This window comes from Eleginops maclovinus, chromosome 19 (assembly GCF_036324505.1).
Source record: "Eleginops maclovinus isolate JMC-PN-2008 ecotype Puerto Natales chromosome 19, JC_Emac_rtc_rv5, whole genome shotgun sequence".
NCBI classification, from domain to species: domain Eukaryota; kingdom Metazoa; phylum Chordata; class Actinopteri; order Perciformes; family Eleginopidae; genus Eleginops; species Eleginops maclovinus.
In genome coordinates, this window is record NC_086367.1 from 8,142,954 (window position 1) to 8,163,265 (window position 20,312).

General features: G+C 42.3%; 1 protein-coding gene across 2 annotated transcripts; it reads left to right on the forward strand.

Moving 5' to 3' along the window:
• The first annotated feature begins 1,543 nt into the window (after positions 1–1,543).
• rab3gap2 (RAB3 GTPase activating protein subunit 2 (non-catalytic)) lies at positions 1,544–20,290 on the forward strand. 2 transcript variants are annotated; one of them, XM_063908560.1, is made up of 37 exons: positions 1,544–1,583; positions 1,679–1,749; positions 2,853–3,011; positions 5,684–5,772; positions 6,081–6,198; positions 6,279–6,360; positions 6,559–6,606; positions 6,700–6,775; positions 6,909–7,010; positions 7,482–7,581; positions 8,241–8,339; positions 8,487–8,635; positions 8,796–8,875; positions 9,869–9,961; positions 10,059–10,198; positions 11,035–11,230; positions 11,368–11,511; positions 12,120–12,202; positions 12,309–12,373; positions 12,457–12,547; positions 12,747–12,868; positions 13,284–13,497; positions 13,759–13,856; positions 14,502–14,610; positions 14,809–14,969; positions 15,120–15,294; positions 15,509–15,673; positions 15,852–15,958; positions 16,587–16,653; positions 16,884–16,954; positions 17,035–17,070; positions 17,157–17,285; positions 18,353–18,568; positions 18,656–18,745; positions 18,864–19,088; positions 19,192–19,356; positions 19,559–20,290. In XM_063908560.1, exons 3-37 carry the CDS (start codon positions 2,903–2,905, stop codon positions 19,709–19,711), a joined length of 4,167 nt encoding a protein of 1,388 aa, XP_063764630.1. In that variant the 5' UTR covers positions 1,544–1,583; positions 1,679–1,749; positions 2,853–2,902; the 3' UTR covers positions 19,712–20,290. The 2 variants fall into 2 exon arrangements, with proteins under 2 accessions (XP_063764630.1, XP_063764631.1); XM_063908561.1 differs by lacking the exons at positions 1,544–1,583; positions 1,679–1,749 and having other exon boundaries at positions 2,617–3,011; positions 17,157–17,231.
• Positions 20,291–20,312: the final 22 nt, after the last annotated feature.

Sequence of the window (20,312 nt, forward strand, 5' to 3'; positions counted from 1 at the left end):
GGTTGGATTATGCAACGAGTCCTGAAAGCAGTCAGCCTGCCGACCTCCATCTTTCACACTGCTCCACTTCCTTCAAAGTTTGTGTTTCCCAGATGTGGAGTGTACTTGTGAAGAGATTACAGCAAGGCAGCGTTCAAGACTCGTTGGCAAACACACTCAAAGAGGAACTTTACCCAATTTCAAATTTCATACACATTATATGTAGTTTAGGACTGTCCAAAAATATTAAAAACACATGAAGAACTTTCCCCTAAACCCAGAAACTAGGGTGATACAACATTGTGATGTCATCAAGTATAAAGTGTGCAATTGCATTTGATTGAAATGTTAAAGCAGGACAATGATTGTGTTCTGTTTCCCAACTGAGGACACCACGAGACAATACAACTTATTTTTGCATAAAAAGAAAACAAACATTATGTAGAAAAAAGCTTTTTTTTAAACAGAGAGTAGTTAACAAATCATTGATTAAACATGGCCATGAAATTGAGAAATTGGAGATTTTACTTCAGCTGTCATTCTGCTATAAAGTCTAAAATTCATGAACTAAATCATCTTTATTTAAGTTATATTGTGTCTTACATACCAATAAAAATAATCCCTTATCTTTATTTAATTCATTTTATTTCCGCCATAAGGTTTTCAATGGCGTGACACAGCTCAATTGTTTCTTGAAATAGCTACACAGGCGGCACAAAAAAACCCTCAAAGTGTGCAAGGTCTTATAAGGATGACGCTCACGGTGTCCGATAAATTACTGCCATCTCTCTTTGTGTATCAACAACATTTCCATCCTGGGACAAAATGATGCCAGCTCACTTCCTTGTCAACAAAGGAAGAGGGGGAACCAGATGGAGAGCTGTTTCTGTGGACTTTAAACAGCCAACACAACAACAGCTCAATAAGCAATGGAACTGAAACTCTCTGACACCCAATTGTTTCCTGAGTTTCTGTGTCCGGCCTTCCGGACCGGAAACTTTTGGGCACCCCCCAGAGGTGAGTTTGAATGTTTGTGTTGATGTGTGCATGCGCTATACTGTAAGTTAGTGAGTGTGTGTGTGTGTGTGTGTGTGTGTGTGTGTGTGTGTGTGTGTGTGTGTGTGTGTGTGTGTGTGTGTGTGTGTGTGTGTGTGTGTGTGTGTGTGTGTGTGTGTGTGTGTATGTGTGTGTGTGTGTGTGTGTGTTTTGTATGTGAGAGCTAGGTGGGATTCTTACTAAGGATGCAGGAAGTACATTGGAAAAATGCCCATTGCTTTTTAAAGATTGTAGGAAAGGATGGGAAAGAAAGACACTGGGCGGTGTTGAACAATGCTGCTAACAGCTGCTCATGTTGACTACAAGGATTACAGTGTGTTCACAGAGGAAAGAGAGTAGTAACCTTGACCTCTGACCCCATAAGACCACACCAATATTACACTTTACGTGGGGTCAAAAGAGTCCAATAGGCACAGACACTGAGTGTATTGGCCATGAGAACACAGTTCACATTCACACTGAACCTCTAACTTCATAGCGTAAAGGACGATAATGAAGAGCAACAGAGCGGTGTAAATAGGCCATGACCTGTTTCCTGCAACAAGCAAGTAAGTAACACTAAAACACTTTCTTTTGGCAATCCAGGTTGCGTTAACTCCACCAAGGACATTATGTTTTCTGTTTGTTTGTCTGTTTGTTGCAGCAGGATAAAAAAAACTTGGAGGAAGGGTGAAGCATGGGCCAAGGGAGAACTCATTCAGTGACCTGGCCTTGGTCAGTGCCCATCTGGTTTGTTTAGTTTCGTAGTGGAATTTATTATTATGTTATTGCTGTGGATTATTGAGCTAACTTTGTATTATGAACAAATTCAAAGTCTTTATATCCAAGGTAATAGGAAGAGAATATTCAACTGCTGTATATAAACCATTGGTGGTAGATGCACATTGTATTATTACATAAAATGTAAATGCACATGACTAGCTAAGGCAACCATTTTCATGTATCTGATGTTCAAGTTACACACTGTTTACACGGGAAAGACGAGGAGAATATACAACGCAACTACCAAAATTGAAACAGACAATAAATAAACTCCATGGGAAACACCAACAATTCTTATTTAGTTATATATTTAACTTTTTGTAACCATATTTAGGAGCAGGCTTGGTCTATAATGTGTTATTGTGTAATAACTGCATGAAATGAATTGCTCATGACCACACTCAGAAAACATATCCTACATGTAATCACACCATAGAAATACATTAAAGAAAAAGGGTATATACAAAATATAACCGCAAAAAATAGAAGGAAATGAGTTTTATTCGATTTATATTTCAATCAGCAAGCATCAGAATAGCTACATGAGTTCGTAAGTAGCTACTACTGTATGCGTAGGGGGACAAATTAGAGCTGAAAGGAGGAGGAAGAGGCATCTCAAACATGTTCCTCTACCACCATCTGGTGTAAGTAATATACCATTACATTTTTCAAATATCAACAAAACATATCGTAGGTTTGGAATTTTTATACTGACTTAAAAAATATCCCCTTTTCTGTCATATCATTTCAGTTCTTATTTGTACAAAAATGCATCAAAAGTATTTTATTTTGAAAATCTCGGATCTGTTGTTACCCGGAAGTACCTTCGTGTTATTGTGCTAACGATGTGTCATCACCCCTTAAGGGTGGTAACAGCAATTGTTGGGGAAAATAAGAGTACAAGACCAGTGTTATTTTTTCTTTAGGGGTCCGTTACAGACAGCTAAGTTATATTGTCTTTGTGGACAGGCTGTCATACGGTTAACACGACAGCAAGAGTTACTTACGTTCTCTAACTGCTAAGCTACTTTTGTCTTCCTCAACTGCACCGTTAGCATCGGGCTAACTGGCTGATCCCCAGTCTACCTGACGGGACGGGGGAGAGATGTCCTGCAGCTTATTGGAGTTCTGTCGGCTCCAGGAGCTCAAAACGGTCAGGGACTACTTGTTCCAGAGCCAGAAAAACGAGCCAGTGGAGGAGAAAAATCTAACAGGTGAGTTAACCCAGGCTAACGTTACATAGACAAGGCTAATGCAAGTTTGTAGCATGCTATAGCACATAAATTCACTTTTAGCCAAAGTGACTTTAGTCCAGTAAGCTTCCTCTAGAACTTAGCTTAATAATGTCACAACACTGTAGCTTAAAGTTGCAAAGGGAGATTGATCTGTTTGTCTTGAACTATCTGTACATTATTTTTTGGTTTCAGGTGATTATTTTAGATTAGATTAGATTAGATTCAACTTCATTGTCATTGTGCAAAGTACAGGTACAAGCCAATGAAATGCAGTTAGCATCCAACCAGCAGTGCAAAGATGTACTATAATATATACAGAGAGAAAATACATTACTATATACAAATGTTATACCAGTAAGTATTTAGGGATTGTATATGCAGTATCTACAGATTGTATATGCAGTATCTACAGATTCACAGTATAAACAGTATAAACAACCAGTACAGTTGGTTGTGTGTACATTACTTATATGAACAGTATATTAGTTCAATCAATGCAGGATGAATAGTGCGATAACATGTTCGTTATTTACAGTAACAGTGCAGTAGTGAGTGCAATGATGATATATGGGTTATGTGTGCAAACAGCAACAGTATAAGCAGTGTAAACAGTTTAAGCAGTAATGCAGTAAGTTTAAGGTTATGTGTACAGTATCATATGAGCATTGACGTTATTCAGTCAATGGAGATATGAATAGTGCAATGAACGAGTTCTACAAGTACCAAACAGTACAGTAGTGAGTGCAATGGTGCTAATGGAGGGAGGGAGTGGAGTTCAACAGGGGCACAGCCTCATGAAAGAAGCTTTTTCTCAGCCTACTGGTGCGGGAGCGGAGGCTTCTGTAACGCCTACCGGACGGGAGTAGAGTGAAAAGTCTGTTGTTAGGGTGTGAGGCATCGTTAATGATGCCTCTGGTCTTGCCCAGACAACATTTTTGAAAAATGTTCTCGATGGTGGGTAGCTGTGTGCCGGTGATCCGTTGGGCGGTTTTCACCCCCCGCTGGAGTGCTTTGCGGTCTGATGCGGCGCAGTTGCCGTACCATACTATGATGCAGTTTGTAAGTATGCTCTCAATGGTACAGCGGTAGAAGTCCACCAGCATCCTGGGACAGAGGTGAGCTTTCTTAAGGCTCCTTAGAAAGTACAGATGCTGCTGCGCCTTTTTGACCAGGGTGGAGGAGTTTTTGGCCCAGGTGAGATCATCGGAGATGTGGATGCCAAGGAACGTGAAGCTAGACACACACTCCACTGCAGCTCTGTTGATGCAGATAGGGGGGTGTGCATGGCTCCCAGCCCGCCTGAAGTCCACGATAATCTCCTTGGTCTTCTCGGTGTTGAGCGCCAGGTTTTTATCAGCAAACCACGTAGCCAGGTGCCGTACTTCTTCCCTGTAGGCCGTCTCGTCGTCACCTCTGATCAGGCCTACCACCGTAATGTCATCTGCGAACTTGATTATGGTGTTGGAGCCATAAACAGGTACACAGTCGTGGGTGAACAGGGAGTACAGGAGGGGACTCATCACGCAGCCTTGTGGCACACCGGTGTTCAGGGTGATAGTAGCAGAGGAGAGGTTGTCTATCCTAACAGACTGGGGGTCTGTTCGTCAGAAAGTCCAGCGTCCAGTTGCAGAGGGATGGGTTGATACCAAGCTGGCTAAGCTTGGAGATCATATCTATATATAATATATATATATAGATAGATAGATGGATAGATTTTTCCTTCCAAAATTGGGAAATTGTTTTGTCACAGCAGCTGTTTTGTCCAGCATTACACAGAGTTAGACATATTTAAAAGATAGAAATATAATATAAATGAACATTTAACAGCGAATATTTACAAATTCACAGAAGAAAAGACATATAGCACTAGAGTATCCACAATTGTATAATATAACCGTTCTGTTAGTGCTGTAGAAAGAAATATAATGCAATGCTTCTTACATAAATCCCATTAAAAACTACTATTGTCTAACTGCCTTAATGTAGTTATAAATCATTTGATGGTAAGGCTCTGCAAAGTGAATGATGAAGAAGCTCCATCTGTGCTGTGCAATACCATCAGCAGGGTGCTGAAAGGGAGGAGGAAAAAGTGTCTGCCCTTTTGGCTATGAGTCATCCCACATGAGGCACCTGAACACATCAATGCAGGATGCTCAACAAAGGAGAACACACCGACAGGGGCTCTAATGCCCTTTCATGCGCTTAAACTATGGTGTCATCACCTTTAATCTTGTACCGCAAGGACATCAACACACACACACACACACACACACACACACACACACACACACACACACACACACACACACACACACACACACACACACACACATTGCACAATGCATTATTAATGTCCATAGCAACAGGATTTCATTTTGGATTTTGCAACATCACTTGGTTCCCACACTCTTGGATGTGATAAGGTTATATCCCTGGAGATGTTCTATTACTCCTTTCCCTCGCTCTCATTTATTTTTTATGGTTGGGTACCGTGTCATTAGCAAGTCTTTACTGGTTGGATGCCACACTTTCCTATTGCCTGGAAAATAAGTCTGTTTTTTATGAATTTTAAGATCACTGTTATGTTTGCTCAGTTATATTAGAATCAGCATGAATTCACAAATGAATACCAATTGTAATTTCCCTTACAGAAAATGATCTGTCCTGGGAGACCTCTGAGTGGGAGTCGGCATGGGATAGTGGTGAAAACAAAGAGGAGGAAACAACTTCTGCCACAAAGGTCTGTCATTATTTCTCTTTATTTTCATTATACAGCCTTTCTCCATACACTTTTTATGTGCATGTGCAATAGAAAAACCTACGTGGAAATGTGGAAAATGAAAACAATCTTGAAATATGGCAAGAATGTTTTTAAACACAGCCAACCTGGAAAAGTTTGTGTGTCCGTTAAAGCAAAATGTGACCAAGTGGACTGCCAACAGATGACAAAAAACAAGGGTGCAACTGGACATACATGGTTTATGGGGTTATCACTAGCAGAATAAAGGGAAAGTTGCCCTCCCACTGACTTTCCTCTACACTCCGCAGGTGGAGGAGGAGCCCACAGATCAGAGGTCCCCCTGGTTGCAGGACTGTGTAGTCTCCCTTTCGCCCTGCGCCGACCTGCTGGTTGTGGCCCATGAACAGAAGGCTGTCTTTCTCTCAGGTCAGATATTCTAACACTCACTTATCTTTTAGCACACAGAGGAGTTATACATTGCTGTTAATGATTATTGTTTGTTACAGCTAAGTGGCGTACAGATGACAGCGGCAGAGAGGAGATGACCCTGGCTGTGTCCTGGACAGGAGTGCTCAGCACTGATGAAGGGTAAGCATTAGCTTGATAACTTAGGCCAAGTGATTTAGAAACTATGGAAGATAAAGAAAGTCACATCGAAAATGGATAGTTGTTTGACAGTGGGGAAACAAATAAACATGAGCTAATGCTTAAGTGCTTCTAAGTTTTTTTGAGAGAGAGAGCTGTACAGTAAACATTTGCTACTTTGTGTGTGTCTCCTTATAACAGAGAGTGTGTGAGCAGCTCCATCTGCATACCATTGGCAAGCCAGAAGAGGTAAGAAATACCGAAACAGGAAATAGAGGGAAATGCAGAATGGTTTTTCCTGTGTTTATGTACATGACAACGTGTGTATGTTTATGTGTGTAGGAGTTCCACAGGAAGGCCTGATTGGACATGTGTGGTCGTGGGTTTCACTTCTGGCTACGTCCGCTTCTACACAGAGGTACGTCCCCGTGTATAACAACGCTTCGTTAGCCTGTGCACCATGAGCATTAAGCAGAAAAAATCAAATGAAGGCATCCAATAAATACTCAGGAATGTTGGTATTAAATGTGAGGCCGACCTTTTCTGCTCAGAATGGCGTTCTCCTCCTGGCCCAGCTGCTGCATGAGGACCCTGTGTTGAGGCTCAAGTGTCGCACGTATGAGATCCCTCGTCATCCGGGAGTGACTGAGCAGGTAACACACACTCTAAACACACCTGTCAGAACTGTATGAAAATAATGATCAAATTCTTTTATATTTTGGGATATACACTTGCAAACTTGTCAAAAGTTGTAAATATAGTGGCTAGAAACTATATTTGAATTTATATAGTTTCTAGCCACTAAGAACCACCACGTTTTAAGACTACATTCCCACATTGGAAAACACACATTTACTGCTCATCATCAAATCTGATGACAATTCCCACACTCTCACACACCATATTAGCCGGGAACTAAAGCCAGCCGCTAACGAACACAGCACACAGTCTTTGCTGGTTGCCTAGCAACATCATCGGGACTCTCAGAACTCAGGTTTTGATTAGTAAAAACAATCCCCACATAACCCCATAAGAAAACGTACTCCTTGTTCCTTATCTTTTGATTGTGTCCCTCCATGTGCTGTGGCAGATGTTTGATAACTGTGTATTTTTTTCTGTCACAGCATGAAGAGTTAAGCATCCTGTACCCCGCTGCTCTGGTCACCATCGACGGCTTCAGCCTCTTTCAGTCTCTGCGGGCCTGCAAGAACCAGGTGGCAAGAGGTACTGCTGTGTGTGTGTGTGTGTGTGTGTGTGTGTGTGTGTGTGTGTGTGTGTGTGTGTGTGTGTGTGTGTGTGTGTGTGTGTGTGTGTGTGTGTGTGTGTGTGTGTGTGTGTGTGTGTGTGTGTGTGTGTGTGTGTGTGTGTGTGTGTGTGTGTGTGTGTGTGTGTGTGTGTGTGTGTGTGTGTGTGCACATCCAGCTGGCTTGGTGTTTAAAGTGTAACATAAGAATCATAGGGTTTTAGTGTACAGAGTTTTCTATTTTTTGAAGTGTTTTTTGTTGTGCTGAGATGCGTTCTTCTCTTGCTGGCTGTTTGGATAGTGTTTGCCACAATGCATTCAGGTACTAAGGAGACATACACAACACTACAACTGCCCCACACAGCCCGCTTTAGACTCTTAGATTAGCAACCATGCTTCAGTGAGTTTTCTCTGAGCATCTAGTTGTGTGTGTGTGTGTGTGTGTGTGTGTGTGTGTGTGTGTGTGTGTGTGTGTGTGTGTGTGTGTGTCTTCCATTTAATGTGCCCAAATTCCTGTCACTGTTAGTTTACGTGTTTTAAATGTTGCTTAATTTCTAGACGTGACTCCTAGCTGTCGATTATAAAAACCTTGTCAAACGTTTGGTGCTTCAATGACAAGCTGCGTTCTGTATCCACTCAGCGGCAGCAGCAGGCAGTGATGTGATCCAGCCTCCCCCCCTGGCCTATAAGAAGTGGGGTCTGCAGGACATGGACGCCATTGTGGACCACTGTAGTGTGGGTAGGAAATATTTGTTTAATTATCACTTATAATATACTGAGTGGTGTTTTTGGCTGAACTTCTTAAAATACAATTTAAAAGAGTGATGACAGGAAACACTTATTCAAGTTTCTTTCCCCACTTTCCTCCCGTCTCTCCTGCTGTTAGGTGTGATGACGCTGTGTGTGTTTGACCAGATGAAGAACGCTTCTATCCTGGGGGGGTTTCATGCTTCAGTCAAGGGAAACCCCCCCGCTATGAGCCAGTATGTCACTGTGGGGGGTGGGCCATACACAGGCTTCTACTATGCTGTGGAGGTGAGTGAGAGCGAAGGAGCAGGCTGTTTGTTTTCCAATGAGAACTAAAGAAAAGGCTAAGGCAACTAAACCGTATAACTGTGTGTTCAGGACAGGGCCAGGCCTAAGAGTGTTTTGGGAGAGTGAACTCAGCTGTTGGTGTCTCTCTGTTTGTCTTTAGGGAAGCTCCCAGCCTCTCCTCTCTCACGTGGCTCTGGCTGTGGCCAGTAAACTCACCTCAGCTCTCTTCAGTGCTGCAAGGTACAGGTGTGTGTGTGTGTGTGTGTGTGTGTGTGTGTGTGTGTGTGTGTGTGTGTGTGTGTGTGTGTGTGTGTGTGTGTGTGTGTGTGTGTGTGTGTGTGTGTGTGTGTGTGTGTGTGTGTGTGTGTGTGTGTGTGTGTGTGTGTGTGTGTGTGTGTAAAATCAGAATACTTCATCTATCCATGTGGAAATTAGGTTTTGTGACAGTTGTTCCATTTAAGAAATAATAAATAAAGGTATGGAATAACAATATTTTAACAAACATACGTTGTAAGTAAGAGTGTGCTAAAAATAAAATAGAATTACGATAATTATCTTAACCTAAGAAGGGTGTATTTGCACTTCCATGTGGGTATATGTAAGCCTCAATTAACAATATTTTTACCAAACAGGATGCTATTTGAACTGTTTAACTGTTCTCGTGAAAATAAATAAATTGCTAATTGTATTTGTTAAAATGTATTAACTTATTTACAAAATAAAATAAAAAAAAGTTCTTTATTTTTTACTATATATGATGTATAAGACAACTTATATAAAAGTATGCAAATTAAGACCATCATTATTTAAAAACAAAACAATGTAAACTAAATGACTAAACTAAAAACTTGACTAAACTAATGACCACATTTATGTTGTGCATGACTTTAACGATAAATAGGGTTGTCCAATGTTTCCTCTGCCAGTGTGAGATTTATCTCCTGTCTCATACACACTTGAAGAATGACTGGGCACTGTTGATAGTTCTATTCTGCTCCAACAGCACAAAGCAGCCCGATCAATACTGTGAAATATAGCCTGCTTTCTGCTCAATGCTGCAGGAGGGTAGTTTGCTCCCCCCCCTGAATGTCCTTTCATTCTCTTTCTGGTGTATCTCAACTGCCTGTCAGTCGCCTTCTCTCCTTTTATTACTTATTCCAACTTTCTAGTCTCCCTTTATCAATTTTTTCACATAGATGCATCATCAAATTTTCCCTCTTGTTTTCCTCCCAGTGGATGGTTGGGTTGGAACAAGCATAAGAATGAAGAGGAAGCCGTCCAGAAACAGAAGCCGAAGGTGGAACCTGCCACGGCCCTGACCATCAGGTACCGGCTCTGATATCGCAACACAAATGCATCATGGCCCCATGGAGCTTGTTCATGGACCTCCATCGTTCGTTCTCTTAAATCCCCTTCCCCTCAGATTTGGTCTCCCAGACTCTCGTCGCCATGGCGAGTCCATCTGTCTATCCCCCTGCAACACACTGGCCGGAGTGACGGATGACTTTGGTAGAGTCACGCTGCTGGACTTGGCAAGGGGCGTGGCCATCCGCATGTGGAAAGGTGAGGAGAAAGAAAAGAAAAGAGACCAAGGACCAAGAAGGGAACTATAAAGATGTTTGTAGTAAAGATGCTCAACTCATGATGCTCAGTAGTATTGGCGCTTTATTTCTCATGGCAGATAAAGGCATTAAATGTAATATCGGCATGGGACAGATATTAACACATTTTCACAATAAGACTCACAAGATGTAAAAGGTCAAATGTGCTGGGTTTGTGCCGACTTTTAAGTATTGCCTTAGGGACAGCGTCTTCCAAGCTTGTTGAGATAAGATGAAATTGCTAGTTTTTGTTTAAAGATGTTACATGAAAGTAAATATGTCATGTGTAACATTTTACACAAGTTAAAGTGATTTTCCTATTACACCTAATTGTTGTGTACTTTGGTAAAACGATCTCCATTATGTCTGCATCTACCAGTCAGCCATCACTACGATAGTGGGCTTAATAATAATAATACAATAAATATCTTGAATCCTAATAATATGGTTATTCCACTAAGGATACTTGATGTTCTCTCCATGAGGTGAGAAAATGAAATTAGACAATCAATCAATCAAAGTTTATTTATGCAGCCCAATATCACACGTTTTACTTTTCTCTCAGTGGATTTTACAGTTTGTACAGAATATGAATATGACTCCGAAAATATTGCAATATCGAAGATTGTCAAAAATCCAATATTGTGCTCCCTTTATTTAACCCTTAAATGTTGTCTATTAAACATCAAGGGAATCTGTTCCTTCTTTATGATCAATAATGATGCCGTGCATTTAATCAAACATTTTATGAGTCCCTGAAATGCAAATGTGACCATTCATTAATTTAACACTCTGCAGGTTACAGAGATGCCCAGCTGGGATGGCTGCAGGTTCCAGAGGAGCGAGTCGATCGGGAGTCATCCCCCTCTGCCTCCCACCCAAGACGCCATGCTTTGTTCCTGGTCATCTACGCACCGCGCAGAGGAATCCTGGAGGTGTGGGGGATGCAGCACGGGCCCCGAGTCGGAGCCTTCACTGTGGGCAAACACTGCAGGTACAAACATGCACACACGCAAGACAGATGAGTCTTAGCCTTAAAAGCATCACAAAAAGCATGTACTGTACACTCACACTGTAAAACAAATGTGAAATGTAAATGATTCTCTCATTTATGTGTTTGCGCACTTTCAGACTGCTGTATGCTGGCTACCGTCTGATGGGGGTGAACAGTGTGACCAGTAAGGGCTGGCAGCTCCACACACAACAGGTGTGTCTGCTGGATCCCACCACAGGAGCTCTGAGGACCGTCAACATCCCCTTCCACCTGGCCCTCAGGTTGGTACACACAGGAAAACACACACACATTCACTTTAAAGAAACTGTAGATCAGCTGTTTGTCATGCAGCGCAATCTTTTTTTTTGGGGGGGGGGGGACTTTTTGCCTTTAATCGGATAGGACAGTGGAGAGTGACAGGAAAGTGGGAGAGAGAGTCGGGGTGGGATCCGGAAAGGACCATGGGTCAGGAATCGAACCCAGGTCGCCGGCGTACGGTGCAGGTGCCCCAGCCAGTTGCGCCACGGCCGGGGCCTATGCAGCGCAATTTAAAGGAATAGTGCACGACCTCTGTATCTCATTTGTTTAGAGCATGTTAGACACATATTCCTTATTTTTGTACATATTTCAATTGCTAATTTTGGCAAGAACCCTATTTGGACAATGCTAATGAATGTTAAGGTGATAGAATTTATAATAACTTGACCTATCATTTGTGTTTGGAAGGTTTTCAACCACAGCTACAAAAGTCATCATACTCTTTCAAAACGCTTACCCTCAACCATGGATTTTTAGACTGAGATACCTTGTCCCTAGTCTACACGCGTTTTTAAGAGACCCTTTGAGTGCTGCACGGAATCCATTCAAACCGTAACTCTGTCCATTTCAGTGACAAGAAGAGCGAGCGAGCCAAAGACATGCACCTGTTAAAGAAACTCACTACTCTACTCAGGAGCAGAGAGTTGGAGCCTGGTAAGAGATCCAAGAGAGCTGAAAGGAGGGTTAGATATAATTCTCTAAGCTGAGATAGGTCGCAATCCATCCATTTCTAAATCTGCTCCCTCTACTTTTCTTTCAGATATATTGGAGAGCGAAGCCAAAAGTGCGCTGCTGGACATCAAACATCCCGCCATTAAAAAGCAGGTATGAACAAACACTAATCGAGAGGCCTATTTCTCGGGGTAACAGTTGCATTTCTAATTGCAGTCTTTGTGCTTTCCTTATAGGCTTTGGAGTCCCTGCTGTCCAATAAGAATGCTCCTGTCTCTTGTCTTACTAACATCACATCCGCATTATATGACACTCTCAAGCAACAAGGTAATGATTCAGTTTATGTTTAAGAAGAACCATATTGTTTTGGTATATCTAAGATGTAATAATCAAAGTGTCCTATACTGGTATCAAAAAAGTAGTCCAGCTAATTGGCTAAAATGGGACCGAGTGTAAATGTGAAGTTTTGTACATATCATACAAATGGATATGAGTGTCTCTTTTTGATATTTTTGTGTCATTACAGACCCAGATGAAGTGGATCCAGCTCTACAGCAGCTCTGCTCCTCTCAGCTGAAACTGCTTCAGCTCTACTCTGACATCCAGCAGCTGCACTCCGCTGCAGACACAGAGGCCTGCTCCGAAAATGTGAGAGGACACACCTACAGAAAGCTCGTTCATAGTACTCACATAAACAACAATCCTTAAAACAACATGTAGGACATACAGGTCCAGATATATGGAACCGTAAAACAAAAACATAAAATAACATGGTACACTGAAGGCCGTAAACACAGGTAGTGTGGTCAAACAGAGGTAAGAATTTGTTCATTTGTTTTTTCATCAAACAAATTGTTTGAGTATTAGTCGAGTAGGAATTGTTAAAGTCTAGGAAAGCCCTCGAAAGAACAGGCTCCCAATGTTGCTATTTTTTCTAATATTTATTTAAATATGAATTCATGCTGCAGGTCCTTATGAGCTATCATTGCCTTATTTTGTTTGCTTGTTTTTTCCTCACTTAAAAGGATGTACACTAATAAATATAGATGTTGTGCCCGACCAGGAGGAGTCTCTGGAAGGCATAGAGGAGGAACTGTCTCGTGTTGGTCCGACCCTGCAACGCTACGCTCAGCTCACCACGAGACCCAGTGTGTCCTTCGCCCAGGACTTGCCCGACTCCCTCCTGCCGGCCAGGGCCTTCCTCTCTCAGATGGAATGCGCCGAGGGAGAGGAGCTGAGAGTTATCCGTGGCTCGGAATCAGAATGGAATCAGCTAGGTAGGGTAACATCACGCTACTGCCACTATATGCAGCATTATGTCACTGACAAATAAATAGAACCCTGAGTATAAAGAGGATAGAATCTCAGTGGGGTGTTTAAGTGTTTGTCTTATACCAGTGAGATATTCAAAACAACAACAAAGGTTTATGGGGGAGAACAGAAATGCAATTTAACCTTTTGATGTACAGAAACCTCAGTGACCTCAGACATATTGAGTACACTTGAATCCAGAATTTTCTCTTGTGTTTCCTTTGCAGGGAACTTTATGTTCTGGGGCTGTCTGTGTGGAAAGAACCCCATCCATAAAATGTGTGATACACTGCAGCAGGCAGGCATCAGTCCTCAGCAGCTCCTGGTAAGATGGATGAAGAGGCTGATGTGAAAATGACGTGTGGTTTCTGTTATTATTCAAATGTAATCATGTGTCAATAACCTAAGAACAGTTTGAAAAAAAGGTTTTCCCAGGTTAGTATTCTTAAAGTTTCTTTAAAAATAACCTTATGTGAAACTGGTGGGAACATTTATTTTCTAAACTACCCTTTTAAAGAAACAGTGAATACATAATTTTTTTTCCAGGATCATGTCTGTTGTTGTAATACTCATTTCCACCACTATAGCATGCACTGAAAATATATAAAAGATTTCGTAGGATTGATTCCAGGCAAAATAAAGACCTGACTAATTATACAATATATATGAGTCCCTAATGTTTAGAGTGCAAGGAGATATTCAACTCACCTATTTAGAACATGGGGTAATGGCACACTTCAACTCTGTGTGCTGAAAGAAATACTACAACAGCAAACACTTCAAAATGATCCTCACATACATTTCTTCACCTGTTCTTAAGTTATAAACACAGGAGAGAAAGCTCTGTAAATCCTCCTTAGATAATGGTCACCAGATTATTTTTGTAGAATGTTTCCTATAGCCCTAAAAACATCCATGTGTAAAAATGCGAATGACGGCAATCCATTAAAGACATTCTTCTTCCCTTCAGTCCCTGTTGCTGAGTGTGTGGTTGCAAAGAGAGAAGGAAGTGCTACAGAAACCAGAAGAAACTGTTAAAAATCTACACAAACTACTCATCGCCCTCAGCAACATGAAAGGTATGTGCATGTTACAGTGTGCTGACATGTTAGCTCAAGTGTCTGTCAGTCAGACCATAAAAGAGGATTAGAAGAGAATCACCATTTCTTCTTCTTCTTCTTCTTCTTCTTCTTCTTCTTCTTCTTCTTCTTCTTCTTCTTCTTCTTCTTCTTCTTCTTCCTCTCTCCTCTCTCCTCTCTCCTCTCTCCTCTCAATAGGTGCAGTTGAGGAGTCCTGGGACCCCCAGTCTATCTCCCCCTGGTGGCAGCAGGTCCGCACTACATGCATCCAGTCCCACAACGCTGCTGCTGCTCTGCTGGCTGCTTTCGTGGCTCACCGCGCTACCAAAGCTAGCATCACAAGCCGGGCTGACAGCAAGGTAGGGAGGTCTCATGCACACACACACAGATACACAGATAGACATAAAGATTTGAAACAAAGCACTATGACCTCATTTCTTTTGGGTCTAATATCAACACTTAAACCATACTTCCTGACATCCTGCCTGTTTTTATTTGGTGTGTGACAGTTTCAGTCGGAGTGGGAGGCTGTGTCCCTAGAGCTGGAGCAGTGGGTGGTGTGTGTTCGCCAGCTGGAGGATGTGTTGGTGCTACAGACTCTGCTGTTGGTGCCTTCTCCTCAGGGCACGACAGGGGGCGCTGCACCACAGTGCTCCATCAAAACACTACTGGAGGGAGGCACAGGTAGACCATAAAGATGTTCCTCATGGACGTTCACAGGCAGACGGCATTATTCCTACATGCTTCTTTTTTAATGTTTTCCTTTTGTATGAAGTTTTTTCATTCTTTCTTTTTGTTTCTTCTCTCGGTACCCATGTCCTGGTTTTTAGTTCAGAGCACAGATAGATCGTCTTGTATTTTGTTGCTAATAATGTTCTTTTCACCACTATCTATATAGGCGGCATTGCCGACAGTGTCTCAAAGTGGGTGTTCAGGCACAGCTTGGCCCCTGAGCGATTGAAGGAGATTCTCCAGAAGAAAGAAGAAGCAGATGAAAAACTGGAGCAGAAGTCCGGGGAAGGAAAGGAGCCGGAGAGTCAAGAGTCCACAGACAGGACAGCAGGTAAGAACTTAGGGCTGAATGAGATCTCATATCAAATCTTGTCCTCTGATATTTTTTGTTGTTGAATACAGGCAAATTAAGATTCAACTGTTAATGGTGTTAATGACCTTTGTATATTCCTTAATAATTTCTTGAGCTATGTAATGATTAACATGCCATTTCATTCTGTGTTTTACAGAGCTGCTGGTGGCGGTTTGCCAGCGTTTCCCTCACTCCCTCTCTCCGGACCTGCTCTTCGCCCACTGCTGCTGGGAATATGTAGTGCAGTGGAACAAAGACCCCGAGGTACACATTCACACATTCACATACACATAAGTCTCTGTGTTTAATAATATAGTTAGAAAGAATTCCAATTCAAAATGTATATTCCAAGTTCCAATTCAATGTTCCAATCCCAAATTCCAATTCCAGGTTCAAATTCCAAATCTCAAAATTGTAATTTCAGATTCAAGGTTCTAGGTTTCAATTCCAAATTCCAATTTCAAATTCATATTCAAGGTTCTAATACCACATTCTAAACTGCTCATTTAAATTCCAATTGAAATCCCAAATCCACTTCCTATTCCACTTACATTTCCAAGTTCTGATTCCAAATTCCAATTCCAGGTTCTCATTCCACATTCTACTTATATTCCAAATGTAAATTCCAAATGCACATTCCAATTCCACATTCCAATTAAAGGTTCTAATTCTGATTCCAGGTCGAATTCCACATTCTACGTACATTCCAAATGTAAATTCCCAATTCAAAATTCCAATTCCATGTTCCAATTCCAGTTTCACATTTAAAATTCCAGGTTACAACTATTTTCTATACATGTTTTATTTGTGCTAAAGCTCGAAAAGTTCTCTGTAAAGATTACCATTATGATTTTAATAATTAATCTGGACTGACCCCTGCTTCTCTCCCTAGGAGGGCCAATATTTGTGGTGTGCTGTGGAACATTTGAAGCTGGTCTCCAGTCCACATATCCAGCTAGGTGAGAGGCTTTTCCATCCAATAATGTAAAATAACAATTTTTCGTATCCATCTAACAATATGTCAACTCTATTATTGTGGGAAAGGGTGAACTTCTCGTTAGTATGCATGAAATAACAGCTCAAATATGTCGTCAGAGTGAAAGTAATACAGCAGCAGAAGTCATATCGATGTCCCCTCTAATCAGTACGTTCTGAAAGAGACGGTCACTGTGCTGTTGGGTTTCCTCAGGTATTTCTGCGATGATGTGGAGCACATTCATCGTGAAGCGCTTCTCAGCAGCGGCCTACCTCATGGAGAAGGTAAGTCACACACGTACAGTATGCCTATGTGTTGTTGAGTCCGAGAGGAAGTAAATAATGCTCACAGTTCTTGTTCCTAGGTGGGGAAGGCCCCCAAAGATCGCTTATGTCGACGGGTAAGTACATTTGATTTATTTCTGATGTAAAAGTGTGTAATGACTTTGTTAGGATGCTTTTATTAAGGACATGTGTTTGTGTGCAGGATGTTGGGATGGGAGACAAAGCTGTGACGTCTTTCCTGGGCTGCTGTGTGCAGCTGCTGCAGATCCTCATGGAGGTGACTGGAGCATTGGTTAAAAATACGAGCCCTTTGTCTTTTATAGATTACTCTGTAAGTAAAGAGATTCCTGTAAATAGCATGGAGAAACCTACCACTAGCCCTACTAACCACACCTGTACTTGAGACACATTTGATGTAGCATGCTGCTTGCAATTAGAATCGGTGTCTGATATGGGTTCTTCACAAAACTGTTCAGTCACCTTGTTACAAATATCCTAAAGTTAAGGAGATACACTACAGGTCAGTAGGGTTAACATTATAGCTGATAGATATCACCATGAAACTTCCTCCCGTCTGTTTCCTACACTATGACAATTATTGTTTCATTACATTTTAAGAAATTCTATGTTTAGACGCTATTATCTTATATTTTCTAATTTGCATACAGATGTTTACATTTGAACATTAGATAAAGCAAGGGTTTTTTATGAACGGCCCCAAAAAAACATGTTAAATCTGTAAGAAAAATTGTACTTGAAAAAACAGCCCTTCATTTAATTTAAATATACTTTTATTAAAAGGCATACATTTTGCAAGACACATCAGAATGAAACCATGTTCCCCATTTTAAATCCATAGTTTTCATAAATTCCATCTGAAACCTTATGTCTTAACCTAATGCTCACTTTTTGTTAATAAAGTATGACAAAGTTTTAAAATGCACACCTAAACCTGTATATAGAAGTTTCTTTTCAATAGCCTTACAATGGACTTTTAACATTGACCTGTAGTGACCCACCTTCAATGTAGAGCATATTGACTTCAAAGCTCAGTTGTTTGTTAGCTGCAGGTTACGAGCTTCCACATCCTGCCTGTGTAAGTTGCACACTGACTGGTGATTGGCTGGCATGTCACAAATCCTGCTCGTATTAAACTCAGCTAAGAGAAGCCTTCAGCAGATGAAATGGAAAATGGCCTTCTATTGTCAGCAGGATCCTGCTCAGTGAATCTCAAACCTCACAGTGCTGGGACAATAAGCAAAGCACACTGTTTGAGCGCTTTACATGTGTGCATGTGTGTACCCTGCACTTTAAATGTGTGGTCACATGGTTAATTATGATGTGAACACACACACACGCTTCTCTCATCATCATCTCTTGTGGTGCGTGTTCCCGCAGGCGGACTCTGCTGTGGAGGAGGTCTCTGCCCCGGAGCTGTCGATGGAGGAGGCGTGGTGCGGGGCCGAGGGCCCAGCGTCACTAGCTGAAATGGCCCTGGAGCAGCGAGGCGTCCACTACCCTCTGGTGCAGCACCACTGCCTGGTCGCCTCCCTGCTACATGCTGCTATGACCTTTAGCCTGAAGGTCAAACCTCTCAGCCTGTTTGACAGCAAGGTGAGGAGACTGCTGATACACTTTTCTTCTAATAGTATGTCCTATAGAGTTATTTGTTTACCAACATGTTTGTGTGTGCTTCCTCAGGGTAAGAATGCTTTCTTCAGAGATCTGACCACCATCCAGCTGATGCCCAGTGGAGACATGGACCCCTGCCTGGTGTCCCTAAGACAAGAGGTGAGGGCTGGAGTTAAAACTACAGGTCATCAGAACAGATGGTTTGTCGAGACAACCATCTCCTCTCTCTCCGTACCCGTCCTCTTATCTACGCTTCCCTGGTTCCTCCTGTGTTTAGTTCCTCCTCCGGGTGCTGACAGCCTGGGTGCAGGCGATCAACGATCCCTCCAGCTCAGCCTCCGGCAACTCGTCCCCCTCTCCACCATCGAATGGCCCCAAGGCTGACTGGTGGCCCTCGCTGTGTTTGGAGCTGGGCTCCCTGCTGCAGGTCAACCCCGACATCCTGAGGCGGCACCTGGTCTGCGAGCTCTACAACCAGGGCCTTGACCCCCGCGCTGAGGAGGCAAGTGAACACGTGCTTTCCTTTGTTGCAGGCTAACAATAAAGCTTTCTCCTGACCACGAGCCTGATACAGTTCTCTTCTGACTCTTCTTATTACCCTCCAGGTGATGCTGGAGGTGGAGGATAAGGACGTGCTGGGCTCCCAGCTGCTGGTGCTGACGGGACAGAGGCTGAGCTACTGTCTGCTCCATAGCCAGAGTCAGACACAGTCCGCTATGGAGCTGCTGGCCCGCCTGCCCCCCACCCTCTGCACATGGCTCAAGGCAATGGTGAGCCACCGAACAATGTCATCTTTAACACTGAACCACAAATCCTCAAATCAGCATTACTGTCTGCAGCTAAAGAGCTACCAAAGCTAACGGTCTATGGAGTAATGTTTCTCAGTGTTCTCACTCAGCAGGATTTTTTTTAAATGTACCTTGCTGCCTGTTAAACAACGCAGTATATATAATGTGTTGTTTTGTCCTGTAGGACCCCAGCGAGCTGCGCTGCCCCCTCGTCCCCTTAGCCCAGACCAGCAGGCTGGTCGGCCGGCTGGTTGAAATCCTGCCGGAGAACCACGCCCAGTACAGCCTGGCCCTGCACCTGTTGGAGGCGGTGGAGGCCCTCTCTGTTGAGGGCTGACCCTGAGACAGGGCAGCATAGTCAGTGAAGGCGGGTGGAGAGAAGGAAATAAAGAAAGAAAACAAGGTCCGTACCACTTTAGGGGAACGAGAACATATGATTAACGGCCTTCTGAACCTCTTTGTCATGGAGATTTTGTGTTTCGTCACTCAGCTCATGTTAACAATATATCTTTGTTCTCACAACGTAATCGTAGAAAGATCAATAGGGCTCTGATAGCCTATTTTAACCCTTATTTTTTAAAATCCATCATATTTTCTGCGCATGTAACATCAATTGTATTGTGTTATTGAAGATTATTGTCTGAAAAATACATTTAAGGAATGGTTATTATTGGACAGGGCATGTTTGTCTGAGGAACCTTAGAGATCACATGTCAGTGTTGGTGTCTTACTGTGTGCCATATCAGAGTTCAGTTTTCCTTCTCCTTCCTTTTTCCCCTCCCATGGACAAGAGATGTATCATAAAGAAATATGGACCTTATTTTTTATTTATATATGCAGACAGTACTGTACTCTCTGTGCCTGTACGTCTCCTATTCTGTAGTCTGTGTGCAGAATAAAGAGCTTTCTAATGCAGTGTCATTAGCTGATCATTTCAT

What these genes read in the sequence shown, in the direction of transcription:
- rab3gap2 (XM_063908560.1), top strand. Translation starts at nt 2,903, where the DNA reads ATGTCCTGCAGCTTATTGGAGTTCTGTCGGCTCCAGGAGCTCAAAACG. An exon ending in TGTCTTTTATAGATTACTCT is followed by an intron (nt 17,286 to 18,352) that starts GTAAGTAAAGAG and finishes GTGTTCCCGCAG; the next exon opens with GCGGACTCTGCTGTGGAGGA. An exon ending in GCACATGGCTCAAGGCAATG is followed by an intron (nt 19,357 to 19,558) that starts GTGAGCCACCGA and finishes TTTGTCCTGTAG; the next exon opens with GACCCCAGCGAGCTGCGCTG.